At 41.9% G+C, this 22,694-nt stretch overlaps 1 protein-coding gene across 3 annotated transcripts in view; it reads right to left on the bottom strand.

Annotated features, from left to right (window-relative positions):
• The window catches only part of afap1l1a (actin filament associated protein 1-like 1a), a 23,965-nt gene extending 1,271 nt beyond the window's left edge, over nucleotides 1–22,694 (bottom strand). Inside the window, exons 1-18 of one of the 3 annotated variants that reach the window (XM_027286320.1) lie at nucleotides 22,493–22,694; nucleotides 7,791–7,916; nucleotides 7,606–7,689; nucleotides 7,444–7,523; nucleotides 6,994–7,132; nucleotides 6,702–6,797; nucleotides 6,406–6,620; nucleotides 6,135–6,314; nucleotides 5,945–6,028; nucleotides 5,315–5,390; nucleotides 4,316–4,435; nucleotides 4,020–4,231; nucleotides 3,588–3,733; nucleotides 3,404–3,476; nucleotides 2,723–2,837; nucleotides 1,177–1,344; nucleotides 345–520; nucleotides 129–254 (exon numbers count right to left, since the gene is read on the bottom strand). In XM_027286320.1, coding sequence (XP_027142121.1) covers nucleotides 129–254; nucleotides 345–520; nucleotides 1,177–1,344; nucleotides 2,723–2,837; nucleotides 3,404–3,476; nucleotides 3,588–3,733; nucleotides 4,020–4,231; nucleotides 4,316–4,435; nucleotides 5,315–5,390; nucleotides 5,945–6,028; nucleotides 6,135–6,314; nucleotides 6,406–6,620; nucleotides 6,702–6,797; nucleotides 6,994–7,132; nucleotides 7,444–7,523; nucleotides 7,606–7,689; nucleotides 7,791–7,916; nucleotides 22,493–22,535 — 2,259 coding nt within the window. In that variant the 5' untranslated portion in view covers nucleotides 22,536–22,694. Of the gene's footprint in view, nucleotides 1–128; nucleotides 255–344; nucleotides 521–1,176; nucleotides 1,345–2,722; nucleotides 2,838–3,403; nucleotides 3,477–3,587; nucleotides 3,734–4,019; nucleotides 4,232–4,315; nucleotides 4,436–5,314; nucleotides 5,391–5,944; nucleotides 6,029–6,134; nucleotides 6,315–6,405; nucleotides 6,621–6,701; nucleotides 6,798–6,993; nucleotides 7,133–7,443; nucleotides 7,524–7,605; nucleotides 7,690–7,790; nucleotides 7,917–11,249; nucleotides 11,482–22,492 lie in introns of those variants that run through there. The other 2 variants (XM_027286327.1, XM_027286332.1) reach the window with 2 other exon arrangements.

The following is a 22,694-nucleotide window of genomic DNA, read 5'->3' as shown; positions in this document are numbered from 1 at the left end:
ATGATGACACATGCTGCTGTGATTCTATTAACCCCCCGTGAAGCCTGACAGAGAAATCTGTCCAAAATGACAGGATGAGGAATTGATTAGAAAGTGACTCTTAGAGTAGAGGAGACAGTTTGAGTTACCTTTGCCTTCTGCATGACAGTTCCTGTAGATGAAGCATACACAGATGGGGGTCTCCTTCGCATCTCTAAAGCACAGTTTACTGGTAAAGACTCACTGTAGATATTCTGTGTCTTTTTGCTGGACGCCTGCAGAAAAATAAAAAAGGAATTAAGCAACAAAAAATATGTGTATGCAGGCAGGCAGGCTTAAACATGTATTTCAGAAATAAAATATACCTTAACTGGAGGCTTAGCCTCAACAGGTGCACCCAGCGCTCCACCAGCCAAGCTCTTCTTGAGGTTTTCTTGGACCTGAGTCAGCCGGAGCTCCAGGTCCACCCTCTCCTCCTCTTTACCTCGACAGGCTTCTTCCAGCTGGGATACACGCTTGTTCAGGGAGGACTTCCTCCTCTCTGTGTCACAGAAACACACAAAATAATGAGACAAACAAGGGTTACATTTACTTAAAGTACTGTGCTTACTGTACATAGACTTTTGCAGTACTTTTACTTGACATGTTTGCACATATGACATGCGTACTTTTACTTTTGTTATTTTTGTTGTTAATACTTACTGTACTTGAAATATGGTGTGTTTACAATCCACAATCTGCTACATTTACTTCAAATCATATGTGAATACAGACAGCAGACTATGTGGAACAACAGGAAATTAATTAGACAAGAAAGTTTCAGGGTGAAGTACGTCAGAAAAGAAATGTTCACGTCACGTTGTTTGGTTTAATAATAAAAAATAATTAGATGTTTTTATTTATCCCTTTAGGGAAATTCTCTTCTCACATGACCCCCTAATGAAGGTCAGAGTGCGGGGTCAGATACAGAGCAGGCATACAGCAATTTGAACTTGCACTAACTTACTGATACTTTTACTTAAGAAGACCATATTTGTCTCTCCTTCTTTATTATAATAGGCAGTAAAATACATACAGTAGATGTATGTTCATTTTGAGACGACAATTTCTGGACACTGAAGAGCTACAGACTTTATATTGGAATAAGTTCACCAAGAGAAGAGTTTGTGAAGCGTTTTTTTCTTTGCATCTCCTTACCAGAGGCTGTTTTCAGCTCTTCCTTCAGCTCTCTCTTTTCCTGTCGTAGGACCACTAGTGTGTTTCGTATGCTGTCCCTCTCTCTTTCCAGCTCCTCTTTCTCTTTCAGGTAACGCTTTGCATCCTCTTCAGCTCGTGTTTTCCCATATCTTCCATATTGGTTGGCATCTGGGTGGAGATGTGAGAAGAGTGCAAAGGTGAGGGGTGAAATATGCAGGGGTTATGGGAAGAAAACAGCGATATCTCTGCTTGTATTCATTAATGTCATGCTCCTCACGTGAGGAGTATGATGCCACCTCCTACAACACACATGAAAGTGTACAACACGAATTAGAATTTTTTCTTAATTCAAACAAAGATTTTTCTTTGAGACAGACAGAACAAAGATATGATACATGAATAAAAGATAAACACACACACACTCCTGCAGACGGAGAGGTCAGGAGACAAGACAGCGAATCTAATGTGAGTGTCCAATAAATCTCAGGTTACATCCTGAAGCTCTCAGCCCTGGAGAGCGCTGGCTCTTTGATGTGTCAGAACGTCACAGTGAAGGCCTGTGAACCAGCGCTGAGGAGACCAGACCATTATCACTTTTCTAAACTCAGGGCACTAATCTACACTGAGGCACAACTGAGTAAATGACCGAAGAGCGACGAGATTATAGTGGAAAGTGAGAAGACGACTGAGATGAGAGAGGAAAAAGGAGAATATTAAGCCAGATAAAAGCTCAAATTTTATGACTGTGAATTGGTACGACACTGAAGGGTCTGTAAGAAGAGCTTTGCAATATAACTCAGTATTAAGAAATGCCATCTGTGGCTAATAGTGTGTAATCTAAACGTACATAACATAAACAAAGGAGTTCCACAAGAATCGATTTTTGTTCCTCTTCTTTTCACAAACTATATGAATAACCTGGGCCTGAATGTTAATAACTGGTGAGACTACCTGAATGCAGATGATACTATTTTATATACAAACGGTGACTTAAATGAGCATACATGTATAAAAGCACAGTTTGGATTCAATATATGACGAATGTATTCCCAAAGACCCGAAAACAGACTTTGTTCTCCTTTAACTAAGCACACATGAGCTGACCAATGCCACAATCACAAACACATTTTATGGTTATACGACCCATCACTGCACCCCTTTCTCTATCCTATAGAAATGAGAAACATTGCCTCCTTTTTTTTATTTATAGAGCATGGATTCAAAAGCTGCCTCCATATGTCAATAACTCTCTGAAGTATCAAGATTCTGTAAAGCCCACATGAGCACACCGCAGTCTGTGTTTGGAAATCCTCAGAATTAAGACAATCGGCTTTTAATTTATCTGCACCTTACAAATGAAATTACCATTGCAATACTTTTGACCAGTTGAATGTGAACATTTTAATTGATTACCTCTTGTCTCTTAAAAGGGCACTCCTCTAAATGAGAGTTTTCTCTGAGTGAGTTTTTTGTTTCAGTAAGTATGGGCTCTGCATCAGCGGAGGCGCTGCAATGTTACTTTGTAGAAACACCTAAACACACTTACTTGAGCCTGTGCGTTTGAGAGACACTAAAGGCTTGGTTCTGTCAGAGTCGCTGCTGGAGAAACTCGAGCGCCGCTTCCCCTGATTCCCAGACTGCTGCCTGCGGTTCTCCCCTGACTGGGTGGAGTAGAAAGGGGGGTGGGGTGGGGGAACATGACAGATGTGGAAGGATGCAATAAGAAGTATGAAGACAGAGGGGGGAGGAAAGAAAAAAAAATCAAAGTTTGTATATTAGGCTAAGCAATATACAAATCTTCAGATTTATTGGTTTGAGACCACTGAGGTGTGTCTGTGGCAGTATGTGGTGAGAGGTATGTGTTTAAGTGCATGTCAGTGGGGTTAAGAAAGAGGTTTACAGGCTGTAAAACTGCCATGACCTTTTGCCTTCCTGTCACTAGTTTGATTGCTTTTTTCTTTTTTTGGTCTTCTTTCCCTCTCCCATGCCCACACACTGCTTTTTCTCTTGTCTACAAAAAGCCGTCATTGATAGGCATGTAACAGAGCACTGTCTGTCCGTTCTGGTGACTGATCTGGGGTGTCATATTCAGACAGTGACTGTCCCCGACAGCTGCGCACACACAGACATGCAGCCTCCAGTCTTGTCACATCAAAGTAAAAGCTTTACACGTATGGTTTAATTGAAAATGAAAATGTATATATGCGTCTGAGCGCACGTATCCCACCTGCATGTCCTCATTAGGGACCTCGTCATATGTTCTGGAGTCAGTGGAGGCACTGCTGGAGGATGTGGCCCATCTAGGGTCGGACAAAAAGGGGAAATGGAATCAGTGTGAGGTCTTTCACATCACTGGCCTTCCTTTGACCTTGTCCACATATCCCATCTCCCTCCCTCTCTGTCTCACTCACAGGAAGGAATGCCGCGCAGCGTCGCGGATGTTAGCTATGGTTTCCACGTCAACGTAGTCGTAATGCAGTGACTCTGGATCTGTTGCAGAGCCTGTCTCTGCCAAGAGGACACCGAGCCACCTTCCAAGCTCCTCAGAACTGCAAGCCTAAAAAGAGAAAGGATAAATCAGCTTTGAGAATATGATCATTAAATGTCCACCCAACAAATGTTAAGTCCTAATATATAATATTCACTCTGTTTTTAGCTCTCTCCGCTGACGTAAGATACATTTCTGCCTCTTTAGCTGTTAAATGCTCCACTATGTGCACCAGATACCAGTTGCAGTTTGCAAGCCAACACAATGGGCTGAAAGAAACTAAAATACTCTGTAGAACTGAGGGGAAGTGGACTAGTGTGGCTTTAAAATAAGGAACAAATGCTCTTTATTTTACCTCCATAGCAGCCAACTCTGTGCTGTTCCTTAAGATTCGGAAAGCAAAGGGATGTTTGGGTCCCAGCCCAGGGACCACGTCGCAACCGTGGAGAGGAAGTGAAGGCATGGAGGTCCGAGGGTCTCCTTTGTCATGGTAGAAGTGCAGTGAGCCTCTGCACACGCAGCACCACTGTTCCCGCCAAACCTGATTCATCAGCAACGACAGGTAGCCTGCGTGGTCAGGAGAAAGGAAAAATGAAGCGTCTGCAAACTTGGAGACCGAAAGTGTGACAGTGAAGGGACAGGGGGTCTGACCTTGTCGAGGGTCGCTGTAGGATGTCCGGGGATCTCCTGGTCGAGGGGGCTTCTTCTTGGAGAAGCTGATGATGCGTGTGATTTTACGGCCTGCGGCAAAAGCTCCCCGTTTCACCTTACCTACGTCGAGAATGGAAGGATTACACAGCTGCTTTCTGTCTTTTAAATGTATCTTTGGCAAGTGGAAACTGTGATCAGGCTTCAGGTCAGGAAACAGACGACATGAAACAGAGTTCTGTAATCATGATACAAATAAAAGGTATATTTCATATTGAGGTACTCCAAAAGTAACAAAGTAATCAAGTAACATTATTTTAATAATGTGATACTTAGATTAGGTTACTGACAAAATGTTTTAACATGTAATTAGTAATTGTATTGGGTTATATTTTTAAAGTAACCTCTCAACCCTGACTGTAATTCACTTGAAAAATGTTACAAAATACATAAGCATAAACTTTTGTAAACAGTTAGATAAATAATATTTCAACTCAAGGTCCTTGAGTTCTTCTCTGCATCCTCATCTGTATCTCATGGTCTAATCAACAGATAAAGCTCGCTCTGTTTTCATAGCGACAGCTCAGTTGTCATCACGACTATTGAACTCTGTGTGATCTCTAGCCACATTAAATGCTTCAGACCTAAATAATTTCCGCATCAACCTCCAAGTCATAATTAGTCTGGAAAAGTCAGATGTTTCCAAACTCCGATACATCCGATTTGGCGCTTAATAATACAGAAATGTTTGAGAACCAAACAAATATGGACGTCTCATGTTAAAGTTTTTCATTTAAGATAATTAAATCCATACCGCGTTATACTGTCAAGTATTTTCAACGCTCACACATCCAACTCCTCTGCAATCCTACAGCTGTCTTGAGTTGTCAAGTAGTCATAACCCCCACCACACTCACGTAACGTAAATGCAGCAATACAGAGATAGATGCACTTTTAAAAAAAGCCAGTAAGTGGACCTTGTGTTCATATGTTGTGTCTCACCATTCTCTCTGCCGTTCTCTGCAGTTGACACACCCACACTGTCTGAATCGGAGGTGTTCCTCTCTGCTGATAACCTCTGAGGAAGAAGCACACAAACACAGGTTTAGTCCAAGTCCAACAAAACTAAGACTAAACTAATGAGCTAAATAACTATACTGCAGACAGTTATTTAACAAGTTTACACACCTCTTGAATTTGTCATCTCGCATGCTCTCTCATAACCATAAACACATAATAACACAGACAGACTTATCCTCTGTCTTTTTCTCATACCAACTTTATGGTGGCAACTCTTCATCCTGTACTTTCATTCACGACAGGCCCAGCGGTTTATGCTCTGACAGGCTGGTATACTTTAAAAAAGGATGTGCCTGTTCCAACACTGACTCACTAACAACCCTATCATTGCTTCCTTAACACCCAATTACACTACATATCTCCTCTTGTTCTGCAAGCCGAAGACAGGTATCACTGTGTCGTGTGCTGAAACAAGCAATTGTTTAGGAAAATTGATGGTTACAACACAATTGCTGCCTGCCACCAACCTTTCCTCACCTCAGCTGTAAAGATAAATTATGTCTTGAACATAAAAAAGCAACGGGGACGTGCCGACACAAACTCTGTACTTACCTTGTCAAGTTCAGATTTTCTTGGAATGACGGGAGATGCAGATTCGTCAGGCCCGGCGCTCTGACCGCTCACCTCTCTAACAACCTGTAGATATATTTCACATGTGTCACTCTCGACTTTACACTTCCTTCAGTTTGTGTGTACTCCTGCATGCATACATATCATTTCCATTCATCTATTTGTAGCTTACCCTGAGCCATCTATGGGCCTGCTCCTTGCTTTGTACCGCCAACACCAGCGCATCTCCATTGGGCAAGGTGAACCGGAGTTCATGGTGCTTCCTCTTGCTGTCTTTGGGTGCATAGACCACAGCGCACTGGGGCAGCAGCAGGTCCACGTAGGGGCATGTGTCCTTAGAACTCTTATAGCACTGCAGAAAAGAGGACACAGACGTTGTACTGTAAATTGAAGAAGAGGAGGAGAGTTACAAAGGATGAATGCATGATTGAAAGGCTTCCCACCTGTAGTCTGTTCTCCCGTATGACAGTGAGCTGTTTGGCCCATTGGCCAAAGCGTTTCTTGCGCAGCAGAAAGGCACAGATGCGACAATCCCTGGCAGGGGGCATGGAGCTTTCGTCCGAGGGCCACTGATGAGTAAGTCGGACGCCGGGGCTCCTCTCTTCCTCGTCCTCCTCGTAGGACTCGTAAGAACTGCTCAGAGCGTCTGAGTCATTGTCTGAGAAAGCAGTGATGGAGACGGTTATTTGACAGTTTTTATCTTGTAATCTTGTCAATTTTGTCAAGTAACTTAACTTACATGAGTTTTTGCGGTGTGAGTTTATGCAGGTAGTGGGGTAGTTGTTTTCAGCATCTTCATAGGCATCCTCTATAGAGTTGGGAGGGCTAGGCCTGACTGAAAATGGCAAACATGAAAAAATCCCTAATTAGTCCTTATGGTCCAACATGTTCTTTGTAATTATGTTTGTAGAATCACTTTATGACTATGTTTATATAATTTAAGTGCTGAGTACTGATTCTGAGGTTTTTGGAGGGAAAAAAAAGGACACTAAGGTCACTGAGTCCTGAGCAGAAGCAGGGAAGATGCTGACCTCGTGTGATGATGTACTCGGGCAGCTTGCCAGGACTGAGGGGCACTGCCTCCTCATAGTACTCCTCAGGAGGAGGCGTTGTGGGCAGAGGGGGAGGCGAGTCAGCTGAGTGCGAGGCTGGAGAATCTGCACAGTTCTGCTAAGGGAGACACACAACCACAACTCTCAAATTCTCTCCATAACCATGACATATTTTTATTCACAAGCTAAGAGCTACATCATCAAAGAGATACGGAGTATAACCCTCAAAATGATATCCATAAATTAGACACATGGGCTCTGGGTGGATCCCTAAATCTTCCAACAGCCTGCAGAGCGATGAGCACGTGTGCATAGAAAACCCCCACAAAATGGAATACAATCTGAGTTTTTCTGAGTGGTTTCTAATGTGTATAGTAATAGATCTCTGCAAAGTCGGATTTGGATAGTGGAAGGATGTTGGCTACTTGCCAGTTTCAAAGTGTCATCTTGTGTGTTCTTGTCTTCTTCCAGATCATCTGTAACATCCTTTAGATCTCCAAGCTTACAGTCTATAAAAGACAACAACTTACATTTAAGCTCACACTTATGTCTGTATGTGTATACATAAAAACAAAATGATATTTGCCTCACCGAATGTCTCAAAGAGGGATTCGACAAAACTGGTTCCATTTCTGTACACCGCTGAGTTCATGTAGATGTAGTCTGTTCCGGAAACTGGAGGTGAGAAATGAGCAAAGATTGTTTTGGAAAGATTAGTTTGGATCTCGGTTTAGCGCAGTGTAATCAGTCCATTTACTTCATCTGTCTTTCCTAACCTGATGGCTGTATCTGCTGCAGAAGGTTCCACACAGAGGTCTTCTTCTCCTGCGTGGAGGAGCTGAGGTTCTCCTGGTCCAGCATCTTGAGGAGGACGCCAAGCTCACTCACCAACACCTCCATCGCTGCATAGAAAGAGAGCAAAGGTCAGAGGGCAAGGGTTCAGTATATCAGCAGAGAGGGCAAAGGTCAGTCTGCAAAGTCTAAACAAACGTGTATGTGTGTGTCAAACAGCGTCTTTCTGCTTTGCTTTTCCTGCATCTTTTTCATTTTCTCTCACTTAGCTTCACAGTTTGTCAATAACAATCCACCAACATATCACACAGTCTCCCTCCTCTCCTTCTCGTAGACTTCACTAGACTAAACGACATAAGGCTGGAGAAAAAAAGGAAACATGTTTGCTAATTGCTCATTAACCCGGGAAGAAAAGTGGAACAATAAAAATAAAGATACACAGAATACAAACACAGGATCCTGCACACGGAGCAAAGGAAACCGGTGTTCTGCAAGCAGCTCTGAAATGTTGCTGGCTTACACACTGATGGGCATAAATCCAAATTTCAATCGACTGTCACTCTCATTGCTATGAAGGTAAATTAACTATGCTGTAAAGATGTTGGCAGAAATATGAGATTCTGACAAGAATAACTGGAGGCCCACATTATAGAGCCCAGAGCAGGCCAAATGTACCAGCAAGCTGGGACATGATCTTTATCGAACAGTTGGGAGATTTAACATTACGGACAGGCAGACCTCCTGCAATACACACTCATTCCAGGTCCTGTAACACAGCTTGTAGGAATACATGTTGATCTGAGACATGAGACTGGTCCACTCCCTGTTATCAGCACAGAACTTAAATAAACCGTCTCACTCCCCCAGCTGCTCGACAGGTCCACTAGTGTATCTGGATTCCTCCTTCGTCTCATTTTAGTGTCTGCATCCTGGTTACACGCATTTCTATACCTCCATAATCCTAAAATCCTCTCGTGAAACCTGACAACCGGCTCAATCACTGCTTGCACACTTGTCTGAACCCCCCCTCCACCTCTTCCCATTCCCGCTCCCTCCATCCCATTTTCTCACTCCCCTGTTTTCACAGTCGAGCCACATTAGACCTGCTCAACCGTGCATCTTTGCTGGGGTCAGCCACGGGACAGCCGCTGAGCCAGAAAAGTCTTTGTTTGGTGGGCGGTCATATGGTAACAAGACCTGTTGCACTAATCAAACACAAGATACACACACATGCACAGAAAAATACTTGCATGATGTGTGTGTTTAGTGGGCCGTGTTAAAAGTCAACTTTGCTGTATCACAGGCCACACAAGCCAATTTGCTGTGTGTGTGTGTGTGTGTGTGTGCGTGCCAGTTTAAGGAGCATTTTAATGAGCTCATGCAGAATGATGGATTTGTAGATTTATGACCCTGACTCAGCAATCTTACACGTAATCCCCACCGACAAGCAGAAAGTCTTGATGAGCTGGAAGATGTATCTGGTGTTTGTCAATGATGTGTGTTCTACATTTCAGACTGCTCCCACTCCCTAAAAGACAGGCATACTTTCCTGAGGTGGGTCTTCCTATGGGCTTAACAATGCCCTGCCAAGGCCACAGTCAAGAGCAACACAAGGTGTGTGTTTGCTGTGTCTGTTTAACCACTTTGCCTTCTTTACTACTGCGATTTCCTTCCATTGTGATAAAAGCACGCTCGCATTCTGAGTAGTAGGCACCAGGATTTAAGTCAAGCAAGGGATCTGGAATGTCTCTTCATTAAGATTTGATTCGCTCTGGTGTGATAAGTACAGGGAAGGGGAGGAGAGGTAACTCAAGAGAGTGGGATGTCTTGGCCTGGTGAGTGCTGTCTTTCTGCCAGAGGCTCCAGCTGTTTAGATTCTGGCTCCGGCGCACCACTGGGCTTCCCCTAACCGAGTGGAAGACAGAAACTTATCCACAGTATGACTCATTCACAGCAGAGAGAAACTGAAATTTACACCAGTCAGCATTAAATCAAATATAACTGAGAAAATCAAGGCGTTGCTTTCAAAGGAATAAGCATGAAGTAGGTCACAACGCTCATAAAACTATTTCACTTGGACCATTATCCAATTTGACAATTACAGTGTGATTCCGCTTGTGCCAGAATGAGCGAAGAGGAATTACTCCGTAGTATTTGGCATGTGAGGTGCATAAGACCACCCCACAGTCATGCTTTTTTTTTTTTTAACGCCACACTACAAACACATCCATAACAGCACACGAGCCTTTAAATCTCTGCTGTAACTGTTCATTTGTATGTCTTTGTGTGTGTGTGATGTGCGTCTTTGATGTCTATAAAAGCCAGATAAAACTCATTCTGAGCCTAGCACCTGAGGCAAACTACACACAAGCATGCAAAATATAATATTACCACATGGAAACAGGTTGGATATGGTTTGATTAAAGCCAGACAACGGTGGAACTGGATCATTAGCACGTACAAGAAGGAAACTTATTACTTTTTAATCCTGATGAGAAAACGTCAAGAGGGGTTATAAAAAATCTTTGGAGAGCACAATGGATGCAATGCACCATGCCTGCAGGAATGTGCAAGGCCATTCAAAGCTTTGGACACAGTCCTCATCACACTAGTCTGACAAATGCTGTTAAACACTAAACACATTCCTCGCTTTGTGAATAGTGTAAGACTCTGCAGAGTTTGTGTGGGTGTGCGTGTGTGGCGAAGCAAAGAGAGAGTAGTTTGTTTAACAGTGCACACTCAGACCTTTAAAAAGAGACTTGCTTTAGCCGACTTTCTGCACAAACTCTCTGAGGGAGTGAGAGAAGTGGGGTAGTTAGGGTGGGAGGGTGAGTAATGTCAGTGAGCGGAGCACCTGTGCTAACATGTCCGAGAAATCCTGATATGAAGAATAATGTGACCTCAACTCGTGTGCACACGTTTTTTAGATGTTTTTTTTCCCTTCTTTACATGCCAGAGGCTTTCTTCATGCTGAGCTTACTTATCTTGCTACATCACACACACACACACACACACACACACTCTCTCTCACACACAAATTCAACCTCGCAGTATGTCGAAAGTGACAAAATCTAGCCATTCAGCAACTTTGTTTCACAATTTTATTGCTGGCAGACATTCCAGCCAATCACACAAGAAATTGCATCCCACAAAGAGTCTCTAGTGGCTGAACTATTGAGTGTGCGTGGTGAACTGTTACTTTCTCAACAATTCAGCATTAGTGCCTCTCTTTGTGCTTCAGCAGGATGGCATGATGCTTGAGGCACGAAGTAAACATCACCTGATGTCTCGCATTCAGCCCTCGTGTTTACAACACCTTTACAGCTCACACATTGTTCAGTACATTTACATATCTTTGCAAATCCTTGCACCTTCCTTTAAGCTCTGGATACCCTGCTGTGTCAATATACTAACTATAAAGACTTCCCAACACTTACACTTACCCTCGACAGCAGTGGATGAGAGTCCCACCATTTTCCAAGGTTGAGAACGAGAGAAACCGGTTCATTCATACACAAGAAGATACTGTAGGAGATTATTCCTGTGGCAAAGCCTCCCTGTGTGCTCCTTTCCTGTGAAGTCTTTGTCGTGGAGGTGAGCTACAGTCTGCCTACTGCTGCATTCACACTTCCTTTACCTCTCCCTTCCTCCCTCTGATCTGTTATCTCCCCTCCTCTCTTTTCAACTGAGGGGGGCAGGGATGGTGGTGGCAGTGCTCAGTGTGTGTGTGTGTGTGTAGCCCTATTGAATCCCCCTCTGCTGTAATCCTAGGGATCGTATAGCACCTGGGTTAGGCTTGCTGTGTAAACACACACACACATGTCGACTAATCACTAACTCACATTCTTTCCCTCAATACATTATTAAACTTTAACTAGCTGCACATAAAAGCTGCCATCCACAAGATTCCAGTGAACCCACCAACATACCGGATACAGTAAGGCAGTACAATGCCTTTACAGTGACTTGACTTTACATTAGAGCAACTTCACTTTCTGATAAAAGACATCAGTGTTCCCAGTGAAGCCGGTGCTGCAAGCATCAATATCTACAGCTCGACTTAATTATTTGAAAATATAAAGTGAAAGATACCCGAGAGATTGAGTAAGTGCTGTGGAGTGGAAGAAGAGGCAAGTTGAGACACTTCAGAGTTACACGTGGATGACTTGTTGCCTCGAGGCAGACTCATGTGCCCCGACACGATGCAACACGCTGCCTACAATCACACGGACGCTGCACAAACAAACCCACAAGGACACATAGACAAATACAAAACCACATGCACAACAAGGCAGAAACACACAACCACAGACAAAACACACATCTCCCAAGTGTAGGCTTCATTGGTATCGGTCGCAGAATGGAAACAGTGCCGGCTGAGTGTAGGGCCACACATGACTGCATAGCAATCACTGTTAATATTAGATTTATACAGAGCATGTGAATTATAAAATCACCTACTGTTCTGAGTTATGGTATGACCCCTTTGACCCCCCTTTTATCTTAATACACTTAAAAAATACATTTTGGGAAATACACTTATTCACTTGGTTTTGTATCCAACTCCTGACTTTGTTTGACAACTTTCAATCCTAGCGCTAATACGATACAAAAGTTTCAGTACAAATACCAACGCAATACTTTTCGTGACACATTGAAATATAGAAACTCCTTCTACGCCTTCTTTTTTTTAATTTGACACAAGAATGTTGGCAAAACACAAGTCGATGTACAAGAGCTTTGCCTAAAAAAAGACATAGTCTAACTGGCAAAATTTTGATTGAAATCAAATTAAAGAAAAAGTGAACAAACTGTAATTACAGGTTTATTAAATTAAAGGTTATTTGGAAAATTCGTAGAAAAAGAAACCTAAAAAGTAAAGACAATGGATGACAGCTAAACCAGGCATACTGTGCAAAAAATACAGAGGATTTAAAAACATACAGGTCTGACAGGCTGTCAGTGTAGAAATGTGAAAAATAAATGTCCTAATAATGTGGGCGGGAAATCTTTTTTTTTCTTTCCTTGAGGCATTTCTAGTGTTTCCCAACTTTTCTCAAAAATCTCTCTCTTTCTGTGACCAATGCCACAGACACACCCTGCTAGACTTGGTTATGGCCTGCCAAACTACCCCTCGCTGTGACTAAATGTGACCTCCGACCTCCTCTGTAAAGTTGTGAACTCACACAGGACCGTGGATGCCAGAGGAGGGCAGAGAGAGAGCATGCCATGTTGTAAAAAAACACATCACTTTTCCTCCTATTACAACTCCCAGCACAATAGGTCTCGCGCTTGTAAAACAGGTAATTGCTAAAAGATGATGGATTATTAATCTAAGACATGAATGCATTTTCCAGATTTACAGTGACTACATGAGCAATCAAGTCCGCAGTACAGAACATAGTTTTAACCTCAATGAGGTAACTCCTGCTAGACGAAGCGGTTGTGAGAAGCTCAAACGACTGTACCATCTGTGACTCCGCAAGAGATCAGTATCTAATGAAAACTGCTGGGTTTTTCATGGAAGTCTCCCTTTCCTTATTGTCTTTGGACATGTTGGATATACAGCCATTTCCTAACCTGATCTGACATGAAAGAGCACTGCAGGTTCAAAAAACTTTGAGTTGTCCAGAAACAAAGTGTGGGAGTCTGTCTTTGTCTCATCACTAAGGTCAGCTGAACACCATGACCCAGCAACTTTTAAAAGAAAAGAAAAGCATTTTTCTATAGAGAAAGCATCTTATCTCATGTTAAGTGAATCACAGAAGAGGTTTCATGGAAGAGACAGTGGGGTTTGAATGTTATCTTCATGCCGTGTGAAGGTTATCTAAATACCACCATCCAACTCAGTCATTAAAGCTGAGGCAACATCTGAATCACAACAGAGACGATTAAATGATGTCACATCTATAATTAAGAAGAAAAAAAAAACATATCACGCCCATTTGCTCTATATAGATAACTGAGGTGGTGTGTAGTCAACACACGCTAACAAAGGTGAGGTAAACCAGATAACCAGATGTGCTTGAGGTTTGTTTCAAATTGCATTAAGAGAGCTGTGCCAACAATGTCTTCTCTCACCAGCTTGTGCCCTATCATGATGAAAACCCCTCCCACTATACTCCTCAGATTCCAGGCATTTCCCAAGTCTGACGGTTCTCCTCTCCCCAGTGAAAAACATGTCCGGGCATTCACAAACTGATATCTCCGGAGCCCACAGTAGGTAAACAGTAGACAGTATTGGTTCATTGGGAAGATGATACAAATCAGGATGATGACTGCAACTGTGATCTAACTCGTGACCTGTACAGTCATAATTTAGGGTAGGGTTTCAGGTGGGTGAACACGGCCTGACTAAAATATTTTAATTCATGCTTAGGAATTTATTAGCTGTTATAACATAAACTGTAATATTAATGTATGTGAAAGGGTTCACACAGAGAATTATCACACAACTCTGTAGTTCCTATCAACTAAACAGAGCATTTTAGCATCTTTCAGCTCATTGTTTTGGTTCAGTGTTGTTTCCTGGCAGACATTTTCAGCCAAAAAGTCACTATATGCTACCTCACCAGTTAAAAAAAACTATAGATGAATATAGCATTTAGCATAATGCCAGATATTTCTACCAGGAGTTGGTGGAGAACAAAACGGAGCCAAGAGGACGGTGGATGTTGGACACAGTAATGTGGCCAGAAACACAATTCCAAATGAATGACAGTTTCATTTGCTTGTTTGCTTTATTCATTTGAGAGTGAGGGAAATTACAAGATCGTGCAGAGAAACAGGAAAATGGAAGTGCATTGTAAAATGGTCATCAAAAGCAAGCACAAACAGGACAGAGTTAGCAGTGTCAACTATAGAGATTAGGCTGTAAATCATCAGAGCAGACATTTAAAGATCATTCTGGCTCTGATAAGCGAACCACTGAAGACCCTTAGAGACTGATTTTGATCTTATTCCACACGCTGCCAACAAAACACTTTTCCTGTCCTACATTAGTTAATGGGCCGACCAACTGCATGCCCCCCTGTAGAGATGAACTTCCTCCTTCTACCGATGACATCACTTATCACCTCCGGCCTTCTGTTTCCTCTTCCTGTCAGCTGACCCATTCCTGTATTCGCTGTACTGTCTCTGGTGACCCCATTCTCAGCTCACTGTCTAGATCCTATCCTAGATAGAATTGAACGCGTTTGCTTCTACGAGTGTATTTCAAAGAGATGACAACATAATGGAGCTTTTCAAATATGCCATTATTGCAAAGCTTTATTTAGCTGCTGCAGGTGATCCCCCCGAGAGAGTGAGAATTCCTTTCTCATGGCCTCGGCATATACATTTATTATGCGGGTGGACATTTTTAACAAAGAACATAATAAATAACATTGAACATGTATGTCGGATGCACACTACTAAACTAAACGCTCCGGAGTTGAGCAGCAGGTGAAGGAAGCATGTGGAAAAACTTATTTGGTTTAGAGAAGTCGTAAAGGTGTACAAATTAAGGGAAAAGGGGAAAAAACAAGTTCTCCCCACTGTTTTTATTGTACATGGAAGATGCTTCAGGTTATCATAAAATACAGCAAAGATCCCACACTCTAAGATACTCACAGTGTACACACAAACGCAATAAATACATAAAGAAACGTGTAAAAAACAGTTTCAGTGCTAGGTGGTTGGTACGTTGACTTACTTGAAAACCACATTTCAGTATTTGGAGCACACATTCCACAGCACAATTACTTTCCAGCCTAAGGTCTTTAATTTAAATCTGCCTAAACTAGCACAAGGCTTAGGTTCAATTCCCTCCATTTTTGCAAATATTAGGCATCATTTAAACGGGGTGTGTACGTATCATGCATGTCTACAATAAACTGCTGGCTTGAACGTGCATCCCGACTCCTTCTGTAATTAGGCCACTCTAATGAGTCTGTCACAGAGAAAGAAATCTACTTAAAGTCATTAGGCCTCTTAAGCAGCCGGGACGTTTCCATGGTGACGGTGTGGGAGAATTATGGGTTTGTGTACTCCCCGCTCACCTGTTTAAGCATTAACTGGCTTTTGAAGGGCAGCAATGGAGCACTGAAGCTTTTGATGTTCAGACACACACACACACACACATATTATACACCCACAAGCTACCCATGGCTTCACTGCAGTTGAGTTATGTGGGAAACAGTGGTGAAAGCAGGGAGCTGCTATCTCAGCAGTGAGAGACCACTGTTACAGGTCAGGTCAGTAAAGCAACGCTGCTCTTTTTCCCATATGACATCTAGTATGTTTATTCACTGTGCTTTTGTTTTAGTAAGCTTCACTGGGATCCAATTACATGCTATCAACCAAATAATGGCCAAATCTGACAGATGTAGTGCATCACAAACAAAGATGTGTTGCCACAGAGGTAATTTCATTATGTATAGTGTGACATGGAGGGGAGAAAAGGGATATGGAGCCTTTTACAGCTCATAAAGCCTCTTTTTTTTCTATTGTTGTCTTCATATGAACTGTTCCTTTCTCCTAAAAAACTGTTAATTCCTCTTCCACCTCCGGCCAACACATGTCAATAACTGGTCAACCAATACGCCCGTTTAGCACCGTGATTAATAAGCAAATTCACATGGGGATTTCCTGTTTCTCAGTGGCCTTGAATGGAAAGGAGTAGATAAAGAAAATGTCTATATGGGAAGATGTCTGATCATGGAGAAGTCGCACTGGTCAGGTGGCAACTGTTGCGTCTGGGTATTTCTCAATATGGAGTCAGGCCAAAGGTCAAAGGTCAGAGCACTGACCATGGTGTAGGCGATGTCTAAGTGCTAAATCCCCTTCCCCTTTTTTCTCATTTTTCATCTTCTGAGATGGCACAGAGGGCTTGACTCAGCCTGCTGCCAGACAAAGGCCCTACAGTGCAGTCAGTATTATTCAGATCCCATATCTGCCCTGAGTCCTATGAGATCACCACAATGCTATGTCTCCCTCACAGAAAAGTATTCACATGCTGAGAAAGATGCTATTCTGCAAGTGGAAGCACTACTTTACTGATGTTGCACAGACAAGGGTAATATACACAGAACACACATGCATGTCTGCACACACACACACACACACACACACACACACACACACACACACACAGAATTACAGGCACACATACACAAAAAGGGAAAAGGAGCTGCTTTGTCTCCATTTGGGATTTTTTTTTTTTGTTAATGAGATTTGGGCCAAAGAAGAGTGCTTCAACTCTTCAGTTGTTCACAGAAAACTAGGACAAACTCTTAGTGTCTCATCACTGTTGTTTAAATCTAACCATCGTGTTGAGAGTAAGTATTTTCTGGGGATGATCTGAGGTGCCTTTTGCATTCTACTTGAATTATGTAGGTTAATATTTTAGCTCATAAATTTTGCAGATATAACATTGCTGCAGTTTATCATGTACAAATACAATGAGTCTTTATTAAAACAGACATTTATGCACAGTGTATATCTGAAGCCTCGGTTATAACTAAATCACTTATAAATGACCATTGTTAATCTAGCTGTTTTAGGATACAAAAATCTGGTATGAATTAGGCAACACAGATAAAAAAAACATTCAATTCTTTTGTTTCTGGATATGAATCCAAGCCAAAATATCCACATTTAATCATCACTAAGGTAAAAGGAGACTAAAATAATAATATATCAGTTTGATGAGTAAAAATATGGGGTGAGTCTGCAGTTAGATAAGTCCTAAATATCATTATGACAAAAAGCAAATAAGAAAACTGACAGAGTGAAATGAAAGGGCAGGTGAACTTTACACAGGACCATTAATAAACATCACTAAATTACAACATAACAAATTATTTAGTCAATGCAGGTGACAGTGAATCTATATTTGGTCAAAAAGGCTATCCAACAGCGTCTTTTGCCAACGATTTAACTTTCAGGCAGACCCGTTATGGCATGGGTAAACATTTCAGGGTGTTGTTATGTTGAGTGATGCCGCCCTTTATCTAAGTAATGAAGGCATTTCAGAGCAAATCCTTCTGAGCCACACGCATACGGACCACAGCTTTCCCATATATGTATGTTTTCACAGACAAAGTACAGACTTTTAGAATAACACCGACATATGTTTGAACTCTTCTGCGAGCATAACAGAAACACATTTTGTCAGCACAATCTGTACACCCTACTGTTTGAACTGCAATACTGTATTTATACCTCAGGCCAAAAAAAATTCATCATCATCATTTCTATACCTGTATATCAAGATGAATCATATTTCAGTGCTAAATTATGGCTGATGTCAAGCAACATATAAAACTTATAACAGGTTAGTTGAGTCTAATTCTACCTTAGGCTCTTATATTCTGCCAAGTGCGGCCAATAAATCTGAAATTTCTATGTGAGTATGCTACTTATACCTGTAAGCACGCACGCCCCAGGCAAAGTCAGTTTTCACCCTCTGCAACAGAAGCAAAAACCATATTTCTGTAGCATCATATACACTTCCTGGACACAGGACTGCTGTAATGTTGTGGCAGTATATCTCCATAGAAACGCTTTATAAACAGCTGTGCATAGGATGACCGTTGCCTATACACAATGCACACCCACACGTGCGCATACACACCAATACCCTGCACATATATCAGCCAAATGAATCATAGGACTCCTCGTCTCACAAGGGTTAAAGAGGGGAATTCCACTTCTCACAGGGCTGGTCCACAATTATTCATGATTTACAGCTCATGCATGACAGGGCATATACATACATGTATATATCATACAATATGTAATGTATGTATGAGCGTCAGCATGTCTGCACGCTAATTTTATGTCTAAAAATGCTCAAGTCTGAGCAAACAAAACAAAGGAATCCATGAACCGTAGATGTATAAATAAAAAAATGTTATGGAGTGGAGATTCCCTCCATAACTACTTATATCTTTATATTTTTATAGCTGGTTTTCAAATTAGTTGAAATAACACAGCATTTACTAAGCACTGCAGAGAGAATAGACAGGAGTGCTCTACTGGAAACAGCTTCACAGGGAGGCCAAAGAAATCCACAGACAGCTATTTAACAGTCCAATTAAAAGATGTTATTTGGGTGTTTACATAAAGGTGGATATTGAAATTTGTTGCCCAAACAATCTGTAGTAACTGTAAAAGTGGGGTTGACATCAAACTGAAATCTGCTTTCAGTCAATCACTGGCATTTAAAATGTGTATTCTAGTTACATTACACTAAAACTAGGAAAGTAAGACCCATTTTGGAGTCAGGGTACATTTACAAACTCTGCAGATTACCACATACTGTACACATTGGGAACTATGGCATAAATACACACACAGTGAGGTCACTGACCACTGGCGAGATGACGACAGCAAACTGAATTTTAATTGGGCTCCTTTGCCCCGCTAACCCATTGCCCGCTGACAACATGTTTTAATTCAACTTTTAACAATTCAGATCCTTGTTTACTCCCAACGACATTCTCCACAAGACTGAAGATGTCTGTGTCATGAAAAAATAAATTGTTACTCAGAGCATCATTGGTTACTTTCGTATGTGAATAACACATTTGAATGAATAAATCAGGCGCACACATGCCAACAAACACACAGGTTCCCTTTTCATACATTTGTCAGTGGAATTTGGGCATGCAGAGCCCTCCAACCGTCTTATTAAAGGAAAGACGGATGGAGTAGTGACTTTTCATGCGCATGAGGGAGACTTGTGCCTACATGAGGAGTATATTACATTTATGCAGCACTGTAGAATCCGTAGCAGATCACTGTTTTGTCCACAAGTTCTTCCATATGCTCCAAAACATCCTGACAATAGCCACGATTCATGATATCTGCTGGGCTAAATCACAGACAATCCCAGCACTGCAATGCATCTCTGTGGAGACAGCCTCTCCCCTCTCACACCCACCTGATGCTCTGCTTCTCACACTGCACAGTGGAAAACAAAACCTTTATTACACTGCTGCTCCAGCTGGCTTGGATAGTGCATAATAAGAAGCTCCCACCATTCAAGCTTATACCTGCTTTCTCAACAACCTTGCCAAGCTTGATATCTGAACTCGAGTAACGGCACAACAGCAAAGGAACAAATAAAGCTTTGAGGCGACAACACAAGATGAATCAACAACTTTAAAGCTGCACCAATCAATATTTTTAAATTAACAAACATCACTCCTTATGAATGATCCATAAAGAGATATCAACATAGACTGTATAAAACATGGATGTGGTCTCTGTGACATCACCCATAGGTTTCAGTATGATGGCTCCAGCCACCACCATCTTAGTGTTGCCTGAGATTCCCAACTAATCCGAAAGCCGTGGAGGGCCGAATGAAGCTTGGTTGTAGAAACCAGCCGCCTGTGACAGCACCCACCTGTCACTCAAAACGGCCACGCCCTGAATTATGCATGACTTTACGCCTAAATACAATTTAAATAGGTGAGTTATATAATAATTCACACCCAGTGCTGTTGCCGTTAATGATAAGAGATGAAAGATGAGATCAAAACTATCAAAACTACAAGACTCTATGAAATTGGACATTTTAATATGGAGGTTTATAGAGATTGGCTTGCTTTTGGAGCCAGCCTCGAGTGGTCTTTCCTTTATTAGCTTCATTTTTCAGGCCAGGAGGTTGCTGCTTGTTGGTTACCACCCAGCTCTTCAGTTCTCCTCGACTCTGTGGAGCTTTTTTTGGGACTTTTAGCTCATTGTTTTGATTTTATGGCCTTTGACCTTTTTCGGTTTACCATCACCACGCTCATCATCATGATTTCTAGCGGCGGCAAAAGCTCTAATAAACCCAATGTACGCTACAAGACAGGCAAAGTTAGCCATCAGCAGCTTTTTTAGCAGCTGAAGACTAGAAATTTGACGTAGAAGCTGGAGAGCAAAACAGCTAAATGGAATGCGACTCCAAATGAATGGTAATATTATTACCTGCATGTCATGTAGGCATGAGGACATTATTTTGCCCATAAGACAAACAGTAACATTAAGTTATTATTAAATACTGCTTCAAGAATGGATTAATTACTTAAACATTTGAGCTATGAAAATGTGATCATTTGTACCTTTTTACCATCCCAAATCACAACAAACTGAAACTTTTTTAAATGAAAATTTAAACTTTATTAAACTTAAACTTAACTTTTTTTTAAATAAACAGTTGCTTGAGATCTGTCATTGGGAATCCAGTAGCTTGTAGAGTAAAACTAATTTAGCAGGAGACAATCAGGGACTCAAAGACCTTATAAACAGTAGGATTCCCCAAGGGATCACCAGCCGTCACCGTGTGTTTTCTCCTGTGGTGTTTACACAAACACAAAGCTCAGATAGAAAGTCAGTCAAGCAAAATGCCTGTTTCTGTATGTGTTTGTGTTGAAAGTGAGTGACAGGTGGGGGATTTCTCCTAACCTGGACAAGACCTAAAGACACCTCCCTCCTTTGGATACTTTGTGTACACACCAAACACTGTTAACATCCACATAATCCACGCACACACTGACAAGGTGTGGAAGGATGGAAAAGAAGTATCTTACGGACAGGAAAGTGACACATGTGACTCAGCAGAGAGGCTGTTAAAACGTGCTGTAAATAAGCCTGTCCCATTTCCTTTCACCTCTAGTCAAGTTGAGTAAAAAAAGTCCATTAAGTTGAACATTATAATCACTATCATGTGTTTACCTGCCTGCCGGCTGGCAACAATTCTGTGGAAAACACTCTACAGCTCTGAAAGCAGTAACATGATAGATTAGCATCAGCTCGAGTGTAAATACAGATTAAACTAACTTTAATCATAAACTGGAATCATAACTTGATGAAATGCTTGGAGTTGGGACACACCTTTCCATGGTAATGCTGCTACGTCCAACCTCACACCGAGCCCACAAGGGGGGCAAGTCTATTTGTTTTCTATTACAATGTGGAAAAATGTTGTACTGTGCAGGGGGGCAAACTGTACCCCTCCCAGAACAACACATGGGGTGGAAACACATTTTGTATTTCCAGCTATTTCAACACAAACACACTGCAGTGCTGCAGAACAGAAGAAACTCTCTGCTGGTGGTTTCCAATATCAAACAATGACCGCCTCATTTCCAAATATCCACATCTCCACATCCAGATATTTGACTTGACTCAAGATGAGTGAGATTCACTTTCTATAACAACAATCAAACTTTAGATGGGAACTTGGTTTTCCGCTTCTCTGAGCAGCTGGTGGGGTGGAGAGATCACAGCAACATTATTTATGTTTTCCAGTGCACTACCATTGTCTTCTTAAATGTACAACCAGAGGGAGAAACACAAGAGGGGATGTGGGTGTTCTCTCACAGAGATATTAGAAATTTAGATGAAAGATATTAAAGCAATTATGGCAGAAATGATAAAAGATTATGTACAGCAGTAATCCCACATGTCCCCATTAAATCCAGCCTAGGGGGTTCTGCAGTGCAGTCAGAGGTGTGGGAGGAAGGAAACACACACAGTGGGTGTGTGAGAGGGTCCCACCGTTTTGACAGCCGCAAGAAATTAACCAATTAACACCTAACACAAACATGCATATGCAAATCCACCAAAGCAAACACTGCACACAGACACGCAAAACAAAACTAACTCTGTCTCTGCAGCAGCAGTGTTTCAGCTGCTGAAAAAGAAAACTTACATTTGGTGCCTTTTGTGTCCATCCCGCTGGAGATGCTGTCCATGTGAGAGTTGTTGGAAGTTTAACGCAGGCCCATGAATGAGTGACTGAGTGTGTGAAGAAGGCGTGTGGAGCCCGCTGACAGATTACACTCGTTGGTTACATTACTGATCCGCTTGGTCGGGAACTTGCTTGAGACAGACTGCTCTCTCTGCTGGGTCCT

The sequence above is a fragment of the Larimichthys crocea genome, chromosome I, assembly GCF_000972845.2.
Source record: "Larimichthys crocea isolate SSNF chromosome I, L_crocea_2.0, whole genome shotgun sequence".
Taxonomy (NCBI): Eukaryota; Metazoa; Chordata; class Actinopteri; family Sciaenidae; genus Larimichthys; species Larimichthys crocea.
This window is presented reverse-complemented; position numbering and strand designations above follow the sequence as displayed.